At 48.0% G+C, this 20091-nt stretch overlaps 1 protein-coding gene across 1 annotated transcript in view; it reads right to left on the minus strand.

Annotated features, from left to right (window-relative positions):
* CDK5RAP3 (CDK5 regulatory subunit associated protein 3) overlaps positions 1–19996 on the minus strand; it is a 42403-nt gene extending 22407 nt beyond the window's left edge. The window contains exons 1-6 of the mRNA XM_038754746.1: positions 19933–19996; positions 14238–14369; positions 10967–11067; positions 8266–8314; positions 4574–4752; positions 1515–1657 (exon numbers count right to left, since the gene is read on the minus strand). Of these exons, the coding sequence (XP_038610674.1) occupies positions 1515–1657; positions 4574–4752; positions 8266–8314; positions 10967–11067; positions 14238–14369; positions 19933–19996 (668 nt within the window). The remainder of the gene's footprint in view (positions 1–1514; positions 1658–4573; positions 4753–8265; positions 8315–10966; positions 11068–14237; positions 14370–19932) is intronic.
* Positions 19997–20091: the final 95 nt, after the last annotated feature.

The raw sequence follows: 20091 nt of genomic DNA on the forward strand, positions 1-20091 counted from the left end.
AGGATACAAGGTAATCAGATTGTCCCATGCAGGGCTCACAGTCTTAATCCCCATTTTACAGGTGAGAGAACTGAGGCCCAGAGAATAATGATGGTATTTATTAAGCAGCTTACTATGTGCAAAGCACTGTTCTAAGCGCTGGGGGGATACAAGGTGATCAGGCTGTCCCATGGGGGGCTCACAGTCTTAATCCCCATTTTCCAGATGAGGGACCTGAGGCCCAGAGAAGTTAAGTGACTTAACCAAAGTCACACAGCTGACAATTGGCAGGGGCGGGATTTGAACCCATGACCTCTGACTCCCAAGCCCGAGCTCTTCCCACTGAGCCACGATTAAGACTGCGAGCCCTCCGTGGGACAACCTGATCACCTTGTAACCTCCCCGGCGCTTAGAACAGTGCTTTGCACACAGTAAGTGCTTAATAAATGTCATTATTATTATTACTACTATTATTATTAAAAATAACGACGGTATTTGTTAAGCGTTTACTTGGTGCTAGGCACTGTACTAAGCGCTGGGACAGATACAAGATCATCGAGTTGGTCAAAGTCCCTGTCCCACGGGGGGCTCACGATCTTAATCCCCGTTTTCCCCATGAGGGAACTGGGGCCCAGAGAAGGGAAGGGACTTGCTCAGCTTCGCGCGGCAGCCGCGTGATTGGAACCCATGACTTTCCGACTCCCGGGCCTGGGCTCAGTCCAATCAATCGATCGTATTTATTGAGCACTTACTGTGTGCAGAGCACTGTACTAAGCGCTTGGGAAGTCCAAGTTGGCAACATATAGAGACAGTCCCTACCCAACCGTGGGCTCACAGTCTAGAAGGGGGAGACAGAGAACAAAACCAAGCATACTAACAAAATAAAATAAATAGAATAGATATGTACAAGTAAAATAAATAGAGTAATAAATATGTACAAACATATATACAGGTGCTGTGGGGAAGGGAAGGAGGTAAGATGGGGGGATGGAGAGAGGGATGAGGGGGAGAGGAAGGAGGGGGCTCAGTCAGGGAAGGCCTCCTGGAGGAGGTGAGCTCTCAGTAGGGCCTTGAAGGGAGGAAGAGAGCTAGCTTAGCGGATGGGTGCTGCTCCCAAGCGCTTAGTCCAGTGCTCTGCACCCAGTAAGTGCTCAATAAATGACCGAATGAGGGAATCAATGACTGTTTGGTGCCCGACTGCCTGGCAGGCAGCAGCAGAAAGCCCATGTGGCAAGGGGTGAGACTGAGAGGGGTGACAAATCAATCGTATTTATTGAGCGCTTACTGTGTGCAGAGCACTGTACTATGCGCTTGGGAAGTCCAAGTTGGCAACATATAGAGACGGTCCCTACCCAACAATCAATCAATCAATCGTATTTATTGAGCACTTACTGTGTGCAGAGCACTGTACTAAGCGCTTGGGAAGTCCAAGTGGGCAACATAGAGAGAGAGAGTGCCTACCCACCAGTGGGCTCACAGTCTAGAAGATCCCTTCCCCGCCCCCCCCACCCCACCCCAGCGCGCGTCCCCTTTACCTGTCACACACGAAGCCCACGCAGGCCTGGTAGAGGTCGATGGCTTCCCGGAGCGCGCCGGCCCGAACCCCGGCCCCGATCTCGGCCAGCAGGCCGGGCAAGTCTTCGACCAGCGCCATCAGCTCCCCGCGGACGTTGTCTCCCTACGCGGCGGGGAAAGGAGGGCCGTCCGACAGGCTCTTCGCTGACACCCGAGAGGAAGGGTCCAGAAGGTCGTTGTGGGCAGGGAATGGATCTGTTATACCGTGCTCCCCCAAGCGCTCGGTACAGTGCTCGATAAATACGACTGGCCGCCTGACCATCAGCTCATTCTGCCAGTCACGTGGCCTCAGGGGGGACAGCAGGGACTGGAAGTGGACAAGATGCAGGTGGGCAGAGTGGGCCTCAGGCCTTGGGGGATCCTCCCCCATTTTCCCTACTGAGAGCTCACCTCCTCCAGGAGGCCTTCCCACACTCAGCCCCCTCTTCCTCTCCCCCTCCTCCCCATCCCCCATCTCCTTCCCCTCCCCACAGCACCTGTATATATGTTTGGATGGATTTATTACTCTATTTTATTTGTACCTATTTATTCTATTTATTTTATTTTGTTAATATGTTTTGTTTTGTTCTGTCTCCCCCTTCTAGACTGTGAGCCCACTGTTGGGTAGGGACCGTCTCCACGTGTTGCCAACATGGACTTCCCAAGCGCTTAGTCCAGTGCTCTGCACACAGTAGGCGCTCAATAAATACGACTGAATGAATCCCCCCCTTACCTCCTTCCCCTCCTCACAGTACCTGTATATCTGTATATATATTTGTACGTATTTATTACTCTATTTATTTTGTTGTACATATTTTCTTTTGTTAATATGTTTTGTTTTGTTCTCTGTCTCCCCCCCTTCTAGACAGTGAGCCCACTGTTGGGTAGGGACCGTCTCTCTATGTTGTCAACTTGGACTTCCCAAGCACTTAGTCCAGTGCTCTGCACACAGTAGGCACTCAATAAATACAACTGAATGAATCCCCCCCCCACCTCCTTCCCCTCCCCACAGCACCTGTATATATGTATATATATTTGTACTGGTAGGGACCATCTCTATATGTTGTCAACTTGTACTTCCCAAGTGCTTAGTACAGTGCTCTGCACACAGTAAGCGCTCAATAAATACAATTGAATGAATCCCCCCCACCTCCTTCCCCTCCTCACAGCACCTGTATATATGTATATATATTTGTACATATTTATTACTCTATTTTGTTTGGACATATTTTATTTTGTTAATGTTTTGTTTTGTTGTCTGTCTCCCCCTTCTAGACTGTGAGCCCACTGTTGGGTAGGGACCGTCTCTCTATGTTGCCAGCTTGGACTTCCCAAGCGCTTAGTACAGTGCTCTGCACACAGTAAGCGCTCAATAAATACAATTGAATGAATCCCCCCCACCTCCTTCCCCTCCCCACAGCACCTGTATATATGTATATATATTTGTACGTATTTATTACTCTATTTATTTTGTTCGTACTTATTGTATTCTGTTAATATGTTTTGTTTTGTTCTCTGTCTCCCCCTTCTAGACTGTGAGCCCACTGTTGGGTAGGGACCGTCTCTCTATGTTGCCGACTTGTACTTCCCAAGCGCTTAGTACAGTGCTCTGCATACAGTAGGCGCTCAATAAATACGACTGAATGAATCCCCCCCTTACCTCCTTCCCCTCCCCACAGCACCTGTATATCTGCATATATATTTGTATGTATTTATTACTCTATTTTGTCTGTACCTATTTTCTTTTGTTAATATGTTTTGTTGTCTGTCTCCCCCTTCTAGACGGTGAGCCCGCTGTTGGGTAGGGACCGTCTCTCTATGTTGCCAACTTGGACTTCCCAGGCGCTTAGTCCAGTGCTCTGCACACAGTAAGCGCTCAATCAATCAATCAATCAATCGTATTTATTGAGCGCTTACTATGTGCAGAGCACTGTACTAAGCGCTTGGGAAGTACAAACTGGCATCACATAGAGACAGTCCCTACCCAACAGTGGGCTCACAGTCTAAAAGGGGGAGACAGAGAACAGAACCAAACATACCAACAAAATAAAATAAGTAGGATAGAAATGTACAAGTAAAATAAATAAATAAATAAATAAATAGAGTAATAAATATGTACAACCATATATACAATATAAATACAATTGAATGAATGAATAAATAGTCCAGTGCACTGCACACAGTAAGCGCTCCATAAATACAATTGAATGAATGAATGGTTGGTGGGGGGGGGCCCCGCCTGGTCATCATCATCATCATCAATCGTATTTATTGAGCGCTTACTGTGTGCAGAGCACTGTACTAAGTGCTTGGGAAGTACAAGTTGGCAACATCTAGAGACGGTCCCTACCCAGCAGTGGGCTCACAGTCTAAAAGGGGGAGACAGACAACAAAACCAAACATACTAACAAAATAAAATAAATAGAACAGATATCATCAATCGTATTTATTGAGCGCTTACTATGTGCAGAGCACTGTACTAAGCGCTTGGGAAGTACAAATTGGCACATATAGAGACAGTCCCTACCCAACAGTGGGCTCAAAGTCTAAAAGGGGGAGACAGAGAACAAAACCAAACATACTAACAAAATAAAATAAATAGAATAGATATGTACAAATAAAATAAATAAGTAGAGTAATAAATACGCACAAACATATATACATATATACAGGTGCTGTGGAGTAGGGAAGGAGGTAAGAAGGGCGGGATGGAGAGGGGGATGAGGGGGAGAGGAAGGAAGGGGCTCAGTCTGGAAAGGCCAATAATAATGGCATTTGTTAAGCGCTTACTATGTGCAAAGCACTGTTCTAAGCGCTGGGGTGATACAATGTGATCAAGTTGTCCCACGTAGGGCTCACAGTCTTAATCCCCATTTTTACAGATGAGGTAACAGAGGCTCAGAGAAGTTAAGTGACTTGCCCAAGGTCACACAGCAGACTTGTGGCGGAGCCGGGATTCGAACCCACGACCTCTGCCTCCAAAGCCCGGGCTCTTCCCACTGAGCCACGCTGCTTCCGTGAATACGTACAAGTCGCTCACCGTGATGCCGTACTGCTTGCAGGAGCTGTCAAATCGCTCCCTCATGTCGGCGGCCCCGAGCTGGCACTCTTCCTCCTTCCGGCCCAGCTCCTGCTGCAGCTGCTGGCACTTGGAGATCCGCTTCTTCAGCGAGGGGATCTCGTAGGTGACGTTGCGCACCAGGAGACTGGCCAGCTCCGCTGAGGCGGGGACACGAGGAGAACCACCACTGGACCCCCCCCCACTCTGGGAGGGGCCGCCCACCAAGTCGGCATGTCCGGCCGGTGCTCAGCGGGTGCGGAGAACCCACCAATCCTATTTATTGAGCGCTTCCTGTGTGCAGAGCACTGGACTGCACCAGTGGCTCAGTGGCTACCAATCAATCTGCGCATCAGGCAGAAACTCCTCACCCTGGGCTTCCAGGCTGTCCATCCATCCCCTCGCCCCCTCCTACCTCCCCTCCCTTCTCTCCTTCTCCAGCCCAGCCCGCACCCTCCGCTCCTCCACCGCTAATCTCCTCACCATTAGGCCTCGTTCTCGCCTGTCCCGCCGTCGACCCCCGGCTCATGTCCTCCCCCGTGCCTGGAATGCCCCCAATCCCTCTGCCCATCCTCCAAGCTAGCTCTCTTCCTCCCTTCAAGGCCCTGCTGAGAGCTCACCTCCTCCAGGAGGCCTTCCCACACTGAGCCCCTTCCCTCCTCTTCCCCTCGTCCCCCTCTCCATCCCCCCATCTTACCTCCTTCCCTTCCCCACAGCACCTGTATATATGGATATATGGTTGTACATATTTATTACTCTATTTATTTATTTATTTTACTTGTACATTTCTATCCTATTTATTTTATTTTGTTGGTATGTTTGGTTCTGTTCTCCATCTTCCCCTTTTAGACTGTGAGCCCACTGTTGGGTAGGGACTGTCTCTATGTGCTGCCAATTTGTACTTCCCAAGCGCTTAGTACAGTGCTCTGCACATAGTAAGCGCTCAATAAATACGATTGATTGATTGATTGATTGACTGCTGTGAGAACTATCCCACGACACCCTAAACTCCGTTCTGTTCTACTGATGATAATACTAATCGTTGTGGCTATAGAGAAGCAGCGGAAAGAGCCAGGGCTTGGGAGCCAGAGGTCATGGGTTCTAATCCCGGCTCCACCACTTGTCTTGGGCAAGTCGCTTCTCTGTGCCTCAGTTCCCTCATCTGTAAAATGGGGATTAAGACTGTGAGCCCCTCGTGGGACAACCTGATCACCTTGTATCCGCCCCCCCCCCCCCCCCAGCGCTTCGCACACAGTAAGCGCTTAAACACCACCATTATTATTATTATTATTTTAGACTGTGAGCCCACTGTTGGGTAGGGACTGTCTCTGTATGTTGCCAACTTGGACTTCCCAAGCGCTTCGTACAGTGCTCTGCACACAGTAAGCGCTCAATAAATACGATTGACTGATTGATTGTTAAGCGCTTATGACTTGCCGGGCACTGTACCGAGAGCCGGGGCAGATGTTTGGTCGTTGGTAACTGGGTCGGATAATAATAACAATAATGATGATGGTATTTGTTAAGCGCTTACTATGAGAAGCAGCGTGGCTCAGTGGAAAGAGCCTGGGCTTTGGAGTCAGAGGTCAGGGGTTCAAATCCCAGCTCCGCCAATTGTCAGCTGTGTGACTTTGGGCAAGTCACTTCACTTCTCTGGGCCTCAGTGACCTCATCTGTAAAATGGGGATGACGACTGCAAGCCCCCCAGGGGACAACCTGATCACCCTGTAACCTCCCCAGTGCTTAGAACAGTGCTTTGCACATAGTAAGCGCTTAATAAATGCCATCGTTATTATTATTATTATTATTACGTGCAAAGCACTGTTCTAAGCGCTGGGGGGGATACAAGGTGATCAGGTTGTCCCACATGGGGCTCACAGTCTTAATCCAACTTGTACTTCCCAAGCACTTAGTACAGTGCTCTGCACACAGTAAGCGCTCAATAAATACGATTAGATTGATTGATCAATCCCCATTTTCCAGATGAGGGAACTGAGGCACAGAGAAGTGAAGTGACTTGCCCAAGGTCACACAGCAGATATGTGGCGGAGCTGGGATTTGAACCCATGACCTCTGACTCCGAAGCCCGGGCTCTTTCCACTGAGCCACACTGCTTCTCAGGGATGCAGTCCCTGTCCCACTTTGGGTTTAACCCTCATTTTACAGATGAGGGAACTGAGGCCCCTCCTGCCCCATCCCCTCCGCCTTACCTCCTTCCCCTCCCCACAGCACCTGCATATATCTATCTATTTATTTATTTTATTTGTACATATTTATTCTATTTATTTTATTTTGTTAATATGTTAATATGTTTTATTTTGTTAATATATTTTATTTTGTTGTCCATCTCCCCCTTCTAGACTGTGAGCCCACTGCTGGGTAGGGACCGTCTCCAGATGTTGCCGACTTGGACTTCCCAAGCGCTTACTACAGTGCTCTGCACACAGTAAGCACTCAATAAATACGACTGAATGAATGAATGAATGAATGAATGAAAAGGGACTTGCCAAAGATCACTCGGCAGGCAAGCCGCGGTGCCGGGATTAGAACCCAGGTCCTCTGACGCCCAGGCCCGTTGTGTTTTGTTGTCTCTGTCTCCCCCTTCTAGACTGTGAGCCCGCTGTTGGGTAGGGACCATCTCTATGTGTTGCCGACTTGTAGTTGCCAAGCGCTTAGTACAGTGCTCTGCACATAGTAAGCGCTCTGCCGTGTGACGCTGAGCAAGTCCCTTCCCTTCTCTGGGCCTCAGTTCCCTCATTGGGAAAACGGGGATTAAGACTGTGAGCCCCACGTGGGACAGGGACTTTGGCCAACTCGATGGTCTTGTGTCTGTCCCAGCGCTTAGTACAGTGTCTGGCACAAAGTAAACACTTAACAAATACCATCATTATTATTAATAATAATAATAATGACATTTATTAAGCGCTTACTATGTGCAAAGCACTGTTCTAAGCGCCAGGGAGGTTGCAAGGTGATCAGGTTGTCCCACAGAGGGCTCCCAGTCTTAATCGTGGCTCAGTGGAAAGAGCTCGGGCTTGGGAGTCAGAGGTCATGGGTTCAAATCCCAGCTCTGACAAATGTCAGCTGTGTGACCTTGGGCAGGTCACTTCGCTTCTCTGGGCCTCAGTACCCTCATCTGTAAAATGGGGATGAAGACTGTGAGCCCCCCGGGGGACAACCTGATCACCTTGTATCCCCCAAGCGCTTAGAACAGTGCTTTGCACATAGTAAGCCGCTTAATATATACCATCATTATTCTCTGGGCCTCAGTTCTCTCATCTGTAAAATGGGGATTCAGACTGTGAGCCCTGCATGGGACAATCTGATTACCTTGTACCCTCCCCAGCGCTCAGAACAGTACTTTCTCCCTGAGCCCACTATTGGGTAGGGACCGTCTCTATATGTTGCCAACTTGTACTTCCCAAGCGCTTAGTCCAGTGCTCTGCACATAGTTAAGCGCTCAATAAATACGATTGATTGATTGATTCTAGACTGTGAACCCGCTGTTGGGTAGGGACCGTCTCTCTATGTTGCCAACTTGGACTTCCCAAGCGCTTAGTCCAGTGCTCTGCACACAGTAAGCGCTCAATAAATACGACCGAATGAATGAAGGAATGAATAAAAACAACTGGATGAATGAATGCTGCTACTCTAGTAGCCACAGGCCACCTTACCCAGATAGGTGTTGTCCTTCTCATACAGGGCCACAATGTCCTGCCAGTCCTGAAGGAGAAATGGACAGAGGTTAGACAAAACCAGTCAACCAATCAATCAATCGTATTTATTGAGCACTTACTGTGTGCAGAGCACTGTACTAAGCACTTGGGAAGTCCAAGTTGGCAACATACAGAGACGGTCCCTACCCAACAGTAGGTTCACAATCTAGAAGGGGGAGACAGACAACAAAACATACTAACAAAATAAAATAGAATAAATATGTACAAACAAAATAGAGTAATAAATACGTACAAACATATATACAGGTGCCGGGGGAGGGGAAGGAGGTGAGGCGGGGGATTCATTCAATCGTATTTATTGAGCGCTTACTGTGTGCAGAGCACTGGACTAAGCGCTTGGGAAATACAACTTGGCAACATCTAGAGACAGTCCCTACCCAACAGCGGGCTCACAGTCTAGAAGGGGGAGACAGAGAACAAAACATATTAACAAAATAAAATAAATAAAATAAATATGTACCCAGCCTACCGGATTGAAATGGACAGAAGCTGCCAGGTTGAAACTCTAAACCCTCCAAGCGCTCAATACAGTACTCTGCACACAGTAGTCATTCATTCAGTTGTGTTCACTGCATGCTTATTCTGTGCCAAGCGCTGTACAAAGCACTTGGGAGAGTCCCCTCCTTCCTCTCCCCTTCGTCCCCCTCTCCATACCCCGTCTTACTTCCTTCAATCAATCGTATTTATTGAGCGCTTACTGTGTGCAGAGCACTGTACTAAGGGCTGGGGAAGTACAAGTTGGCAAGTGGGGTTCCCTTCCCCACAGTACCTGTATATATTTATATATGTTTGTACATATTTATTACTCGATTTATTTATTTATTTTACTTGTACTTATCTATTGTATTTATTTTATTTTGTTAATATGTTTGGTTTTGTTCTCTGTCTCCCCCTTCTAGACCGTGAGCCCACTGTTGGGTAGGGACCGTCTCTATATGTTGCCAACTTGGACTTCCCAAGCGCTTAGTATGGTGCTCTGCACACAGTAAGTGCTCAATAAATACGATTGATTACAATATAACAATAAACAGACACATTCTGTTTATCGTAAAATGGGGATTGAAACTGCGAGCCCCACTTGGGACAGGGACTGCGACCAACCGGGTTTCATTCATTCATTCATTCAACCGTATTTATTGAGAGCTTGCTGTGTGCAAAGCACTGTACTAAGCGCTTGGGAAGTCCAAGTTGGCAACATAGAGAGACGGTCCCTACCCAACAGTGGGATCACGGTCTAGAAGGGGGAGACAGAGAACAAACCATATTAACAAAATAATAGACTAAATATGTACAAATAAAATAGAGTAATAAATACGTACAAACATATATACAGGTGCTGTGGGGAGGGGAAGGAGATAAGGGGGGTTTGTTCGTAACCCCAGCGCTTAGTACAGTGCCTGGTACATAGTAAGCACATAAATGCCATAATAACTACTATTATTATTACAATCCCCGCCCATGACAAGCTAAGCGCCCAATAACCCACAGCACCTGTATATATGTTTGCACGTATTTATTACTCTTTTTATTTGTACATATTTATTCTATTTATTTTATTTTGTTAAGATGCTTTGTTTTGTTCTGTCTCCCCCTTCTAGACTGTGAGCCCACTATTGGGTAGGGACTGTCTCTAGATGCTGCCAACATGGACTTTCCAAGCACTTAGTCCAGTGCTCTGCACACAGTAGGCGCTCAATAAATACGATTGAATGAACCCCCTCCATCTCCTTCCCCTCCCCACAGCACCTGTATACCTGTTTATATGTTTGTACATATTTATTTTATTTTGTTAATATGTTTTGTTTTGTTCCCTGTCTCCCCCTTCTAGACTGTGAGCCCACTGTTGGGTAGGGACCCTCTCTACATGTTGCCAACTTGTACTTCCCAAGCGCTTAGTACAGTGCTCTGCACATAGTAAGCGCTCAATAAATACGATTGAATGAATCCCCCCACTTATCTCCTTCCCCTCCCCACAGCACCTGTATATCTGTATATATGTTTGTACGTATTTATTACTCGACTTTATTTGTACATATTTATTCTATTTATTTTATTTTGTTAATATGTTTTGTTTTGTTCTCTGTCTCCCCCTTCTAGACTGTGAGCCCACTGTTGGGTAGGGACCGTCTCTAGATGTTGCCAACTTGGACTTCCCAAGCACTTAGTCCAGTGCTCTGCACACAGTAAGCGCTCAATAAATACGATTGAATGAACACCCATCTCCTTCCCCTCCACACAGCACCTGTATATCTGTATATATGTTTGTACGTATTTATTACTTGATTTTATTTGTACATATTTATTCTATTTATTTTATTAATATGTTTTGTTTTGTTCTCTGTCTCCCCCTTCTAGCCTGTGAGCCCACTGTTGGGTAGGGACCGTCTCTATATGTTGCCAACTTGGACTTCCCAAGCGCTTACTACAGTGCTCTGCACACAGTAAGCTCTCAATAAATATGAATGAATGACTGAATGAAGTAGGATTGATTCGTCTGGCGTGAGCTCAGCGGGCCGGTGGTGGTTTCTTCTCGGGAAACCTCGCGCCTGGGGCTCGGGAGCGAGAAAGAGGGGGTCTCCTGAGCCCTCATCGGGTCTCAGCCTCCGGCTGCTTCTCTGCCTGGGCGTTTCGCACTCACCTTCATTCGCTGGGAAGAATAGCGGCCAAAGATGTTCTTCGTGGACGCCTCGGTGCCTTTCAGGAGGTCCACGATACTCCGGCAGTGGAAGTAGTGAATGTCTGAGAGGCAAAGGGGGCCGTTGCTGGGGGAGACCGTACCCAACTGCCCCTCTCAAATGCTCAGGTGTGGCCCTTTCTTTTTTTAATGGTATTATTTCAGGGCTTACCCTGTACCAGGCACTGTACTAAGCACTAGTGGAGAAGCAGCGTGGCTCAGTGGAAAGAGCCCAGGCTTTGGAGTCAGAGGTCAAGGGTTCAAATCCCAGCTCTGCCACCTGTCAGCTGTGTGACTTTGGGCGAGTCGCTTCACTTCTCTGTGCCTCAGTTGCCTCAACTGTAAAATGGGGATGAAGACTGTGAGCCCCCCGTGGGACAACCTGATCACCCTGTAACCTCTCCAGCGCTTAGAACAGTGCTTTGCACACAGTAAGCGCTTAATAAATGCCATTATTATTATTATTATTACTATTATTATTTGGAGTCAGAGGTCATGGGTTCAAATGCCGGGTCTGCCAATTGTCAGCTGTGTGACTTTGGGCGAGTCACTTCACTTCTCTGGGCCTCAGTTGCCTCAACTGTAAAATGGCGATTAATACTGTAACCCCCCTGGGGGACAACCTGATCACCTTGTAACCTCCCCAGTGCTTAGAACAGTGCTTTGCACATAGTAACCGCTCAATAAATGCCATCACTATTATTATTATTATTATCAGCTAATCAGGTTGGACATGGACCGTGTCCCTCGGGAGGCTCCCGGCCTGGTGAGTAAAGCCCGGGCCCAGGAGTCAGAAGGACCTGAGTTCTAATCCTGGCGCCGCCACTTGTCGGTTGGGTGACCTTGGGCAAGTCCCTTCACTTCTCTGGGCCTCGGTTCCCTCATCTGTAAAATGGGGATTAAGACTGTGAGCCCCATGTGGGACAGGGACTGTGTCCAACCTGATTAGTTTGTATCTACTCCAGCGCTCGGAACGGTGCTCGACACACAGAAAGTGCTTAACAAACACCATCATTATTATTATTCTTAACCCCATTTTACAGATGAGGTAACAGAGGCACAGAGAAGTGAAGTGACTTGCCCCAGGTCACAAAGTAGACAGGTGGGGGACCTAAGGTTAGAAACCAGATCTGGGCTTTAATCGCTAGGCCATGTTGCTTCCCTGAGCAAGACTGCTGCTCTCTGGGTATAATAATAATCATTCCTTCATTCAATCATATTTATTGAGCACTTACTGTATGCAGAGCACTGTACTAAGTGCTTGGGAAGTACAAGTTGGCAACATATAGAGATGGTCCCTACCCAACAGTGGGCTCACAGTCTAGCTTTATTTCTATTTCTTCTGACGACTTGACACTTGTCCACATGTTTTGTTTTGTTGTCTGTTTCCCCCTTCTAGACCGTGAGCCCGTTGTTGGGTAGGGGCCGTCTCTATCTGTCGCTGACATGTACTTCCCAAGCGCTTAGTCCAGTGCTCTGCACACAGTAAGCGCTCAAAAAATACGATTGAATGAATGATACCTGTCCACATGTTTTGTTTCGTTGTCTGTCTCCCCCTTCTAGACCGTGAGCCCGTTGTCGGGTAGGGACCGTCTCTATCTGTCGCTGACTTGGACTTCCCAAGCTCTTAGTCCAGTGCTCTGCACACAGTAAGCGCTCAATAAATACGACTGATTGATTGATACCTGTCCACATGTTTTGTTATCTGTCTCCCCCTTCTAGACTGTGAGCCTGCTGTTGGGTAGGGACCGTCTCTATCCGTGGCCGACTTGGACTTCCCAAGCGCTTAGTAGGGAGGGAGGGGAGGGGGGGAGGGGGGGAGGGAGGAAGGGAGGAAGGAAGGGAGGAGGGGAGGAAGGGAGGGAGGGAGGGAGGGAGTGCTGGAGGGAGGGAGGGAGGGAGAGAGGGAGGGAGGGACGGAGGAAGAAAGGAAGAAGGGAGGAAGGGAGGAAGGAAGGAAGGAAGGAAGGAAGGAAGGAAGGAAGGAAGGAAGGAAGGAAGGAAGGAAGGAAGGAAGGAAGGAAGGAAGGAAGGAAGGAAGGAAGGAAGGAAGGAAGGAAGGAAGGAAGGAAGGAAGGAAGGAAGGAAGGAAGGAAGGAAGGAAGGAAGGAAGGAAGGAAGGAAGGAAGGAAGGAAGGAAGGAAGGAAGGAAGGAAGGAAGGAAGGAAGGAAGGAAGGAAGGAAGGAAGGAAGGAAGGAAGGAAGGAAGGAAGGAAGGAAGGAAGGAAGGAAGGAAGGAAGGAAGGAAGGAAGGAAGGAAGGAAGGAAGGAAGGAAGGAAGGAAGGAAGGAAGGAAGGAAGGAAGGAAGGAAGGAAGGAAGGAAGGAAGGAAGGAAGGAAGGAAGGAAGGAAGGAAGGAAGGAAGGAAGGAAGGAAGGAAGGAAGGAAGGAAGGAAGGAAGGAAGGAAGGAAGGAAGGAAGGAAGGAAGGAAGGAAGGAAGGAAGGAAGGAAGGAAGGAAGGAAGGAAGGAAGGAAGGAAGGAAGGAAGGAAGGAAGGAAGGAAGGAAGGAAGGAAGGAAGGAAGGAAGGAAGGAAGGAAGGAAGGAAGGAAGGAAGGAAGGAAGGAAGGAAGGAAGGAAGGAAGGAAGGAAGGAAGGAAGGAAGGAAGGAAGGAAGGAAGGAAGGAAGGAAGGAAGGAAGGAAGGAAGGAAGGAAGGAAGGAAGGAAGGAAGGAAGGAAGGAAGGAAGGAAGGAAGGAAGGAAGGAAGGAAGGAAGGAAGGAAGGAAGGAAGGAAGGAAGGAAGGAAGGAAGGAAGGAAGGAAGGAAGGAAGGAAGGAAGGAAGGAAGGAAGGAAGGAAGGAAGGAAGGAAGGAAGGAAGGAAGGAAGGAAGGAAGGAAGGAAGGAAGGAAGGAAGGAAGGAAGGAAGGAAGGAAGGAAGGAAGGAAGGAAGGAAGGAAGGAAGGAAGGAAGGAAGGAAGGAAGGAAGGAAGGAAGGAAGGAAGGAAGGAAGGAAGGAAGGAAGGAAGGAAGGAAGGAAGGAAGGAAGGAAGGAAGGAAGGAAGGAAGGAAGGAAGGAAGGAAGGAAGGAAGGAAGGAAGGAAGGAAGGAAGGAAGGAAGGAAGGAAGGAAGGAAGGAAGGAAGGAAGGAAGGAAGGAAGGAAGGAAGGAAGGAAGGAAGGAAGGAAGGAAGGAAGGAAGGAAGGAAGGAAGGAAGGAAGGAAGGGAAACCAGCCAGCGTTGTCCTCCTCAGGGAGGGCAGGGTCCTCCTCCCACGGGTCCCCGAGTCACTCACGGGAGCCGGACAGCAGCCGGCGGAACTCCTCGCTCTCCGGCATGTCCTGAATGGCCGCGTGGATCTTGGAGCGGATGGTCAGCAGCGGGGTCTGCCATTTCAGGTTGCAGTGCCTCCTGTCCACCAGCCAGTCTGCGGCCAAAAAAGACAGACCCCCCCCCAGCCCCACCGCCGGTCCCTTGAGCTCGCCCGCCAGCCCCGCGGGGCCGGGGAATGCCATCACTGGCTACCGCCCCCCCGGCAAGCCGGATGAAAATCGAGGGGAGGATGGGTGGACTGGACGCAGGCTCGGATAGGCCAAAATGATAACAACTGTGCTATTTGTTAAGCGCTTACTACGTGCCAGACACTTCCGAGCGCCAGGGCAGATCCAGGATAATTGCGTTGGACACAGACCCTGTCCCACATCGGGCTCACATCTTCATCCCCATTCTCCGGATGGGGGAACAGAGGGGCAGAGAAGTGAAGCGACTGGCCCACGGTCACACAGCGGACAAGGGAGAAGCAGCGCGGCTCAATGGGAAGAGCCCGGGCTTGGGAGTCAGAGGTCACGGGTTCTAATCCCGGCTCCGCCATCTGTCAGCTGGGTGACTTTGGGCAAGTCACTTCACTTCTCTGGGCCTCAGTTCCCTCATCCGGAAAATGGGGATTAAGGCTGTGAGCCCCATGTGGGACCACCTGATCACCTTGTGTGTCTCCCCCCCCAGCGCTTAGAACAGTGCTTTGCACATAGTAAGCGCTTAACAAATACCATCATCATCATCATCAAGGGGAGGAGCCGGGAATAATAATGATGGTATCATCATCATTGTCAAGGGGCGGAGCCGGGAATAATAATAATAATAATAATGGTATCATCATCATCATCAAGGGGCGGAGCCGGGAATAATAATAATAATGGTGCTATTTGTTCAGCACTATGTGCAAAGCTCTGTTCTAAGCACTGGGGGATACAAGGTGATCAGGTTGTCCCACGTGGGGCTCACAATCTTAATCCCCATTTTACAGCTGAGGTAACTGAGGCCCAGAGAAGTGAAGTGACTTGCCCAAAGTCACACAGCTGGCAATTGGCGGAGCCGGGATTTGAACCCAGCACCTCTGACTCCAAAGCCCGTGCCCTTTCCGCTGAGCCACGCTGTTAAGCGTTTAGTACAGTGCTCTGCACACAGTAAGCGCTCAATAAATACGATTGACTGATTGATTGTTAAGCACTTACTATGCGCCAGACACTTCTAAGCGCCAGAGCAGGTAAGAGATAATTGGGTTGGACACAGACCCTGTCCCACATGGGGCTCACATCTTCATCCCCATTTTACGGATGAGGGAACAGAGGGGCAGAGAAGTGAAGCGACTGGCCCAAGGTCACACAGCAGGCAAGGGGCGGAGCCGGGCTGAGAACCCAGGTCCTTCTGATCCCAGGGCTGTGCTCCTTCCACTCGGCCACACTGCTGCTTTTCCAAAGACCGGGAATCCCATTCATTCATTCATTCATTCAATCGTATTTATTGAGCGCTTACTGTGTGCAGAGCGCTGTACTAAGCGCTTGGGAAGGACAATGGCTCCTTGCCCTCGGCCTTCACACACGCTCAAGTCTCCTCCCTACTGCAAAAGGCTTACTGTGTGCAGAGCACTGTACTAAGCGCTTGGGAAGTCCAAGTTGGCAACATATAGAGACAGTCCCTACCCAACAGTGGGCTCGCAGTCTAGAAGGGGGAGACGGAGAACAAAACGAAACATACTAACGAAATAAAATAAATAGAATAGATAGGTACAAGTAAAATAAATAAAAAAATAGAGTAATAAATCTGTACAAGCACATATACATATATATATACATATATATATGTATATACACATATATATGTATACACATAATAATAATAATAATAATGGTATTTGTTAAGCGCTTACTATGTGCCAAGCACTGTTCTAAGTGCTGGGGTAGATACAAGGCAATCAGGTTGTCCCACATGGGCCTCACAGTTTTAATCCCCATTTGACACATGAGGTCACTGAGGCCCAGAGAAGTGAAGTGACTTGCCCAAAGTCACCGAGCTGACAAGCGGCGGAGTCGGGATTAGAACCCATGACCTCTGCCTCCCAAGCCCACGCTCTTTCCGCCAAGCCACGCTGCTTCTCTGGCTTAGCCTAGTGAAAGAAAGCACAAGCCTGGGAGTCATTCATTCAATCGTATTTATTGAGCGCTTACTGTGTGCAGAGCACTGGACTAAGCGCTTGGGAAGTACAAGTTGACAACATATAGAGACGGTCCCTACCCAACAGCGGGCTCACAGTCTAGAAGGGGGAGACAGACAACAAAACAAAACATATTAACAAAATAAAATAAATATGGACAAATAAAATAGAGTAATAAATACGTACAAATATATATACAGGTGCTATCGAAGGACCAAGGTTCTAATCCTGTCTCCAGCACTCGGCTGCTGTGAGAGCACGCAGTAAGCGCTCAATAAATACGACTGAATGAATGAATGAATGAATGAACCTGGACAAGTCACTCCACTTCTCTGGACCTCGGTCACCTCATCTGTAAAATGGGAATTACGACTGTGAGCCCCATACGGGACAAGGGGCTGTGCGCCCAAGCCCATTTCCTTGTATTCATCCCAACGCTTAGTACAGTGTCTGGCACAAAGTAAGTGCTTAACAAGTACCATCATTAGTAGTAGTAGTATTATTATTCACTTCTCTAGCCCTCAGTTACCTCACCTGCAAAATGGGGATTAAGGCTGTAAGCCCCATGCGGGACGCGGATTTGTGCAATCTGTTTAGTTTGTCTCTCCCCAGTGCTTAATACAGTGGCTGGAATATATTAAATGCTTAACAAATACCATCATTTAAAATAATAATAATAATAATAATGTCATTTGTTAAGCGCTTACTATGTGCAAAGCACTGTTCTAAGTGCTGGGGAGGATACAAGGTGGGCAACGCTGGAATACCGAGGGAGGAAGAGGAGAGCAGGAGAATGGTTTGGGGAACCTCGGGGAACCCCTGCCTCCTCGGGAGACCTTACCATAGCCTGGGACATCCTCCTCCTGAGTGTAGGTGGGGAAACTGAGGCACCGGGTGGACATTCCAAAAGATTCCTTTTAATGATATTTGTTACACGCTTGCTACGTGTCAAGCACTGCTCTAAGAGGTGGGACAGATCCAAGTTAATCAGATGGGACGCAGTCCCTGTCGCGCTCCCAGACTAAGTAGGAAGGGAGAATAGGTATCGGATCCCCATTTTACAGCTGAGGAAACTGAGGCCCAGAGAGGCGAAGTGACTTGCCGTAGGTCACAGAGCAGGCAAGTAGTGGAGGAGGCAGAATTAGAATCCAGGTCCTCTGGCTCCCGGGCCCATGTTCCATCCACTAGGTCACAATGCTTTCCCTGATTCACTCATTCGTATTATTGAGCTTATGTTGCCAACTTGTACTTCCCAAGCGCTTAGTACAGTGCTCTGCACACAGTAAGTGCTCAATAAATACGATTGATTGACTGATTGATTGATTGAGCTCTTACTGTTTGGAAAGCACTGTACTGAGCACTTGGGCAGAGCAGCAGCACGGCATAGTGGATAGAGCACGGGACTGGCAGTCAGAAGGACCTGGGTTCTAATCCCGGCTCTGCCACTTCTCTGCGATGTGACCTCGGGCAAGTCACTTCGCTTCTCTGGGCCTCATTTTTCTCATCTGTAATATGAGGAATAAGACTGTGCGCTCCCTGTGGGACAGTGGTTCGCACATAGTAAGCGCTTAATAAAAATGCCATTATTATTATTATTATTACTATGTGCCAAGCACTGTTCTAAGCTCTGGGGGAGATACAAGTTTATCAGGTTGCCCCAAGTGGGGCTCACAATCTTCACCCCCCTTTTACAGATGAGGGAACTGAGGCACAGAGGAGTTAAGTGACTTAAGGTCACACAGCTGACAAGTGACGGAGTCGGGATTAGAACCCACGACCTCTGACTCCCAGCCCTTGCTCTTTCATTCATTCATTCAGTCGTATTTATTGAGCGTTTACGATGTGCAGGGCACTGTACTAAGCGCTTGGGAAGTAAAAAATTGGCAACATATGGAGGCGGTCCCTACCCAACAACGGGCTCACAGTCTAGAAGCGGGAGACGGACAACAAAACAAAACGAGTAGACAGGTGTCAATACCGACAGAATTAATAGAATTATAGCTCTGTACACATCATTAATAAAATAAGTTTATCAGGTTGTCCCAAGTGGGGCTCACAATCTTCATCCCCATTTCCCAGATGAGGTAACTGAGGCACAGAGGAGTTAAGTGACTTGCCCAAGGTCACACAGCAGACGCATCTAGCTTTACTTCTATTTATTCTGATGACTTGACACCTGTCCACATGTGTTGTTTTGTTGTCTGTCTCCCCCTTCTAGACTGTGAGCCCGCTGTTGGGTAGGGACCGTCTCTAGATGTTGCCAACGTGTACTTCCCAAGCGCTTAGTACAGTGCTCTGCACACAGTAGGCACTCAATAAATACGACTGAATGAATAGAAGGGGGAGATAGGCAACAAAACGAGTAGACAGGTGTCAATACCGACAGAATTAATAGAATTATAGCTATGTACACATCATTAATAAAATAAGTTTATCAGGTTGCCCCAAGTGGGGCTCACAATCTTCATCCCCATTTTCCAGATGAGGTAACTGGGGCACAGAGGAGTTAAGTGACTTGCCCAAGGTCACACAGCAGATGCATCTAGCTTTATTTCTATTTATTCTGATGACTTGACACCTGTCCACATTTGTTGTTTTGTTGTCTGTCTCCCCCTTCTAGACTGTGAGCTCGTTGTTCATTCATTCAATCGTATTTATTCATTCATTCATTCAATCGTATTTATTGAGCGCTTACTGTGTGCAGAGCACTGTACTAAGCGCTTGGGAAGTCCAAGTTGGCAACATATAGAGACAGTCGCTACCCAACAGTGGGTTCACAGTCTAGAAGGGGGAGACAGACAACAAAACAAAACATATTAACAAAATAAAATAAATATGTACAAATAAAATACAGTAATAAATACGTACAGACATATATACATTCATTCATTCAATCGCATTTATTGAGCGCTTACGGTGTGCAGAGCACTGTACTAAGCGCTTGGGAAGTCCAAGTTGGCAACATATAGAGACAGTCCCTGCCCAACAGCGGGCTCACAGTCTAGAAGGGGAAGCCAGACCACAAAACATATTAACAAAATAAACAGAATAAATATGTACAAGTAAAATAGAGTAATAAATATTCATTCATTCAATCGTACGTATTGAGCGCTTACTGTGTGCAGAGCACTGTACTAAGCGCTTGGGAAGTCCAAGTTGGAAACATATAGAGACGGTCCCTACCCAACAGCGGGCTCACAGTCTAGAAAGGCGGGTTGGGGAGGGACCGTCTCTATCTGTTGCCAACTTCTAATAATAATGATGGCATTTGTTAAGCGCTTACTACATGCAAAGCACTGTTCTTGTACTTCCCAAGCGCTTAGCCCAGTGCTCTGCGCACAGTAAGCGCTCAATAAATACGACTGAATGAATGAATGAGGTGGCAGAGCCGGGATTAGAACCCAGAGCATAATAAAAACATTATTATTATTATTATTATTATTATTATTATTATTATTATAGTTTGGCAATAAAGAGGGGTAGTCCAGGGCTTACGTACCGAGCAGCTTGCTGGTCTGGATGTCGATGGGCACTTGTTGGGGGTCCTGCGGGAAAGAAAGCATGGGCAGGGGGAGGCGTCAACGGTGGAGGAAGGGACCCCGTCCCCCCTCCCTCCAGCCGGGAGCTCCTTTTGTTCCCCTGGAAAAATTCAAACATT

This window comes from Tachyglossus aculeatus, chromosome 11 (genome assembly GCF_015852505.1).
Source record: "Tachyglossus aculeatus isolate mTacAcu1 chromosome 11, mTacAcu1.pri, whole genome shotgun sequence".
NCBI classification, from domain to species: Eukaryota; Metazoa; Chordata; class Mammalia; order Monotremata; family Tachyglossidae; genus Tachyglossus; species Tachyglossus aculeatus.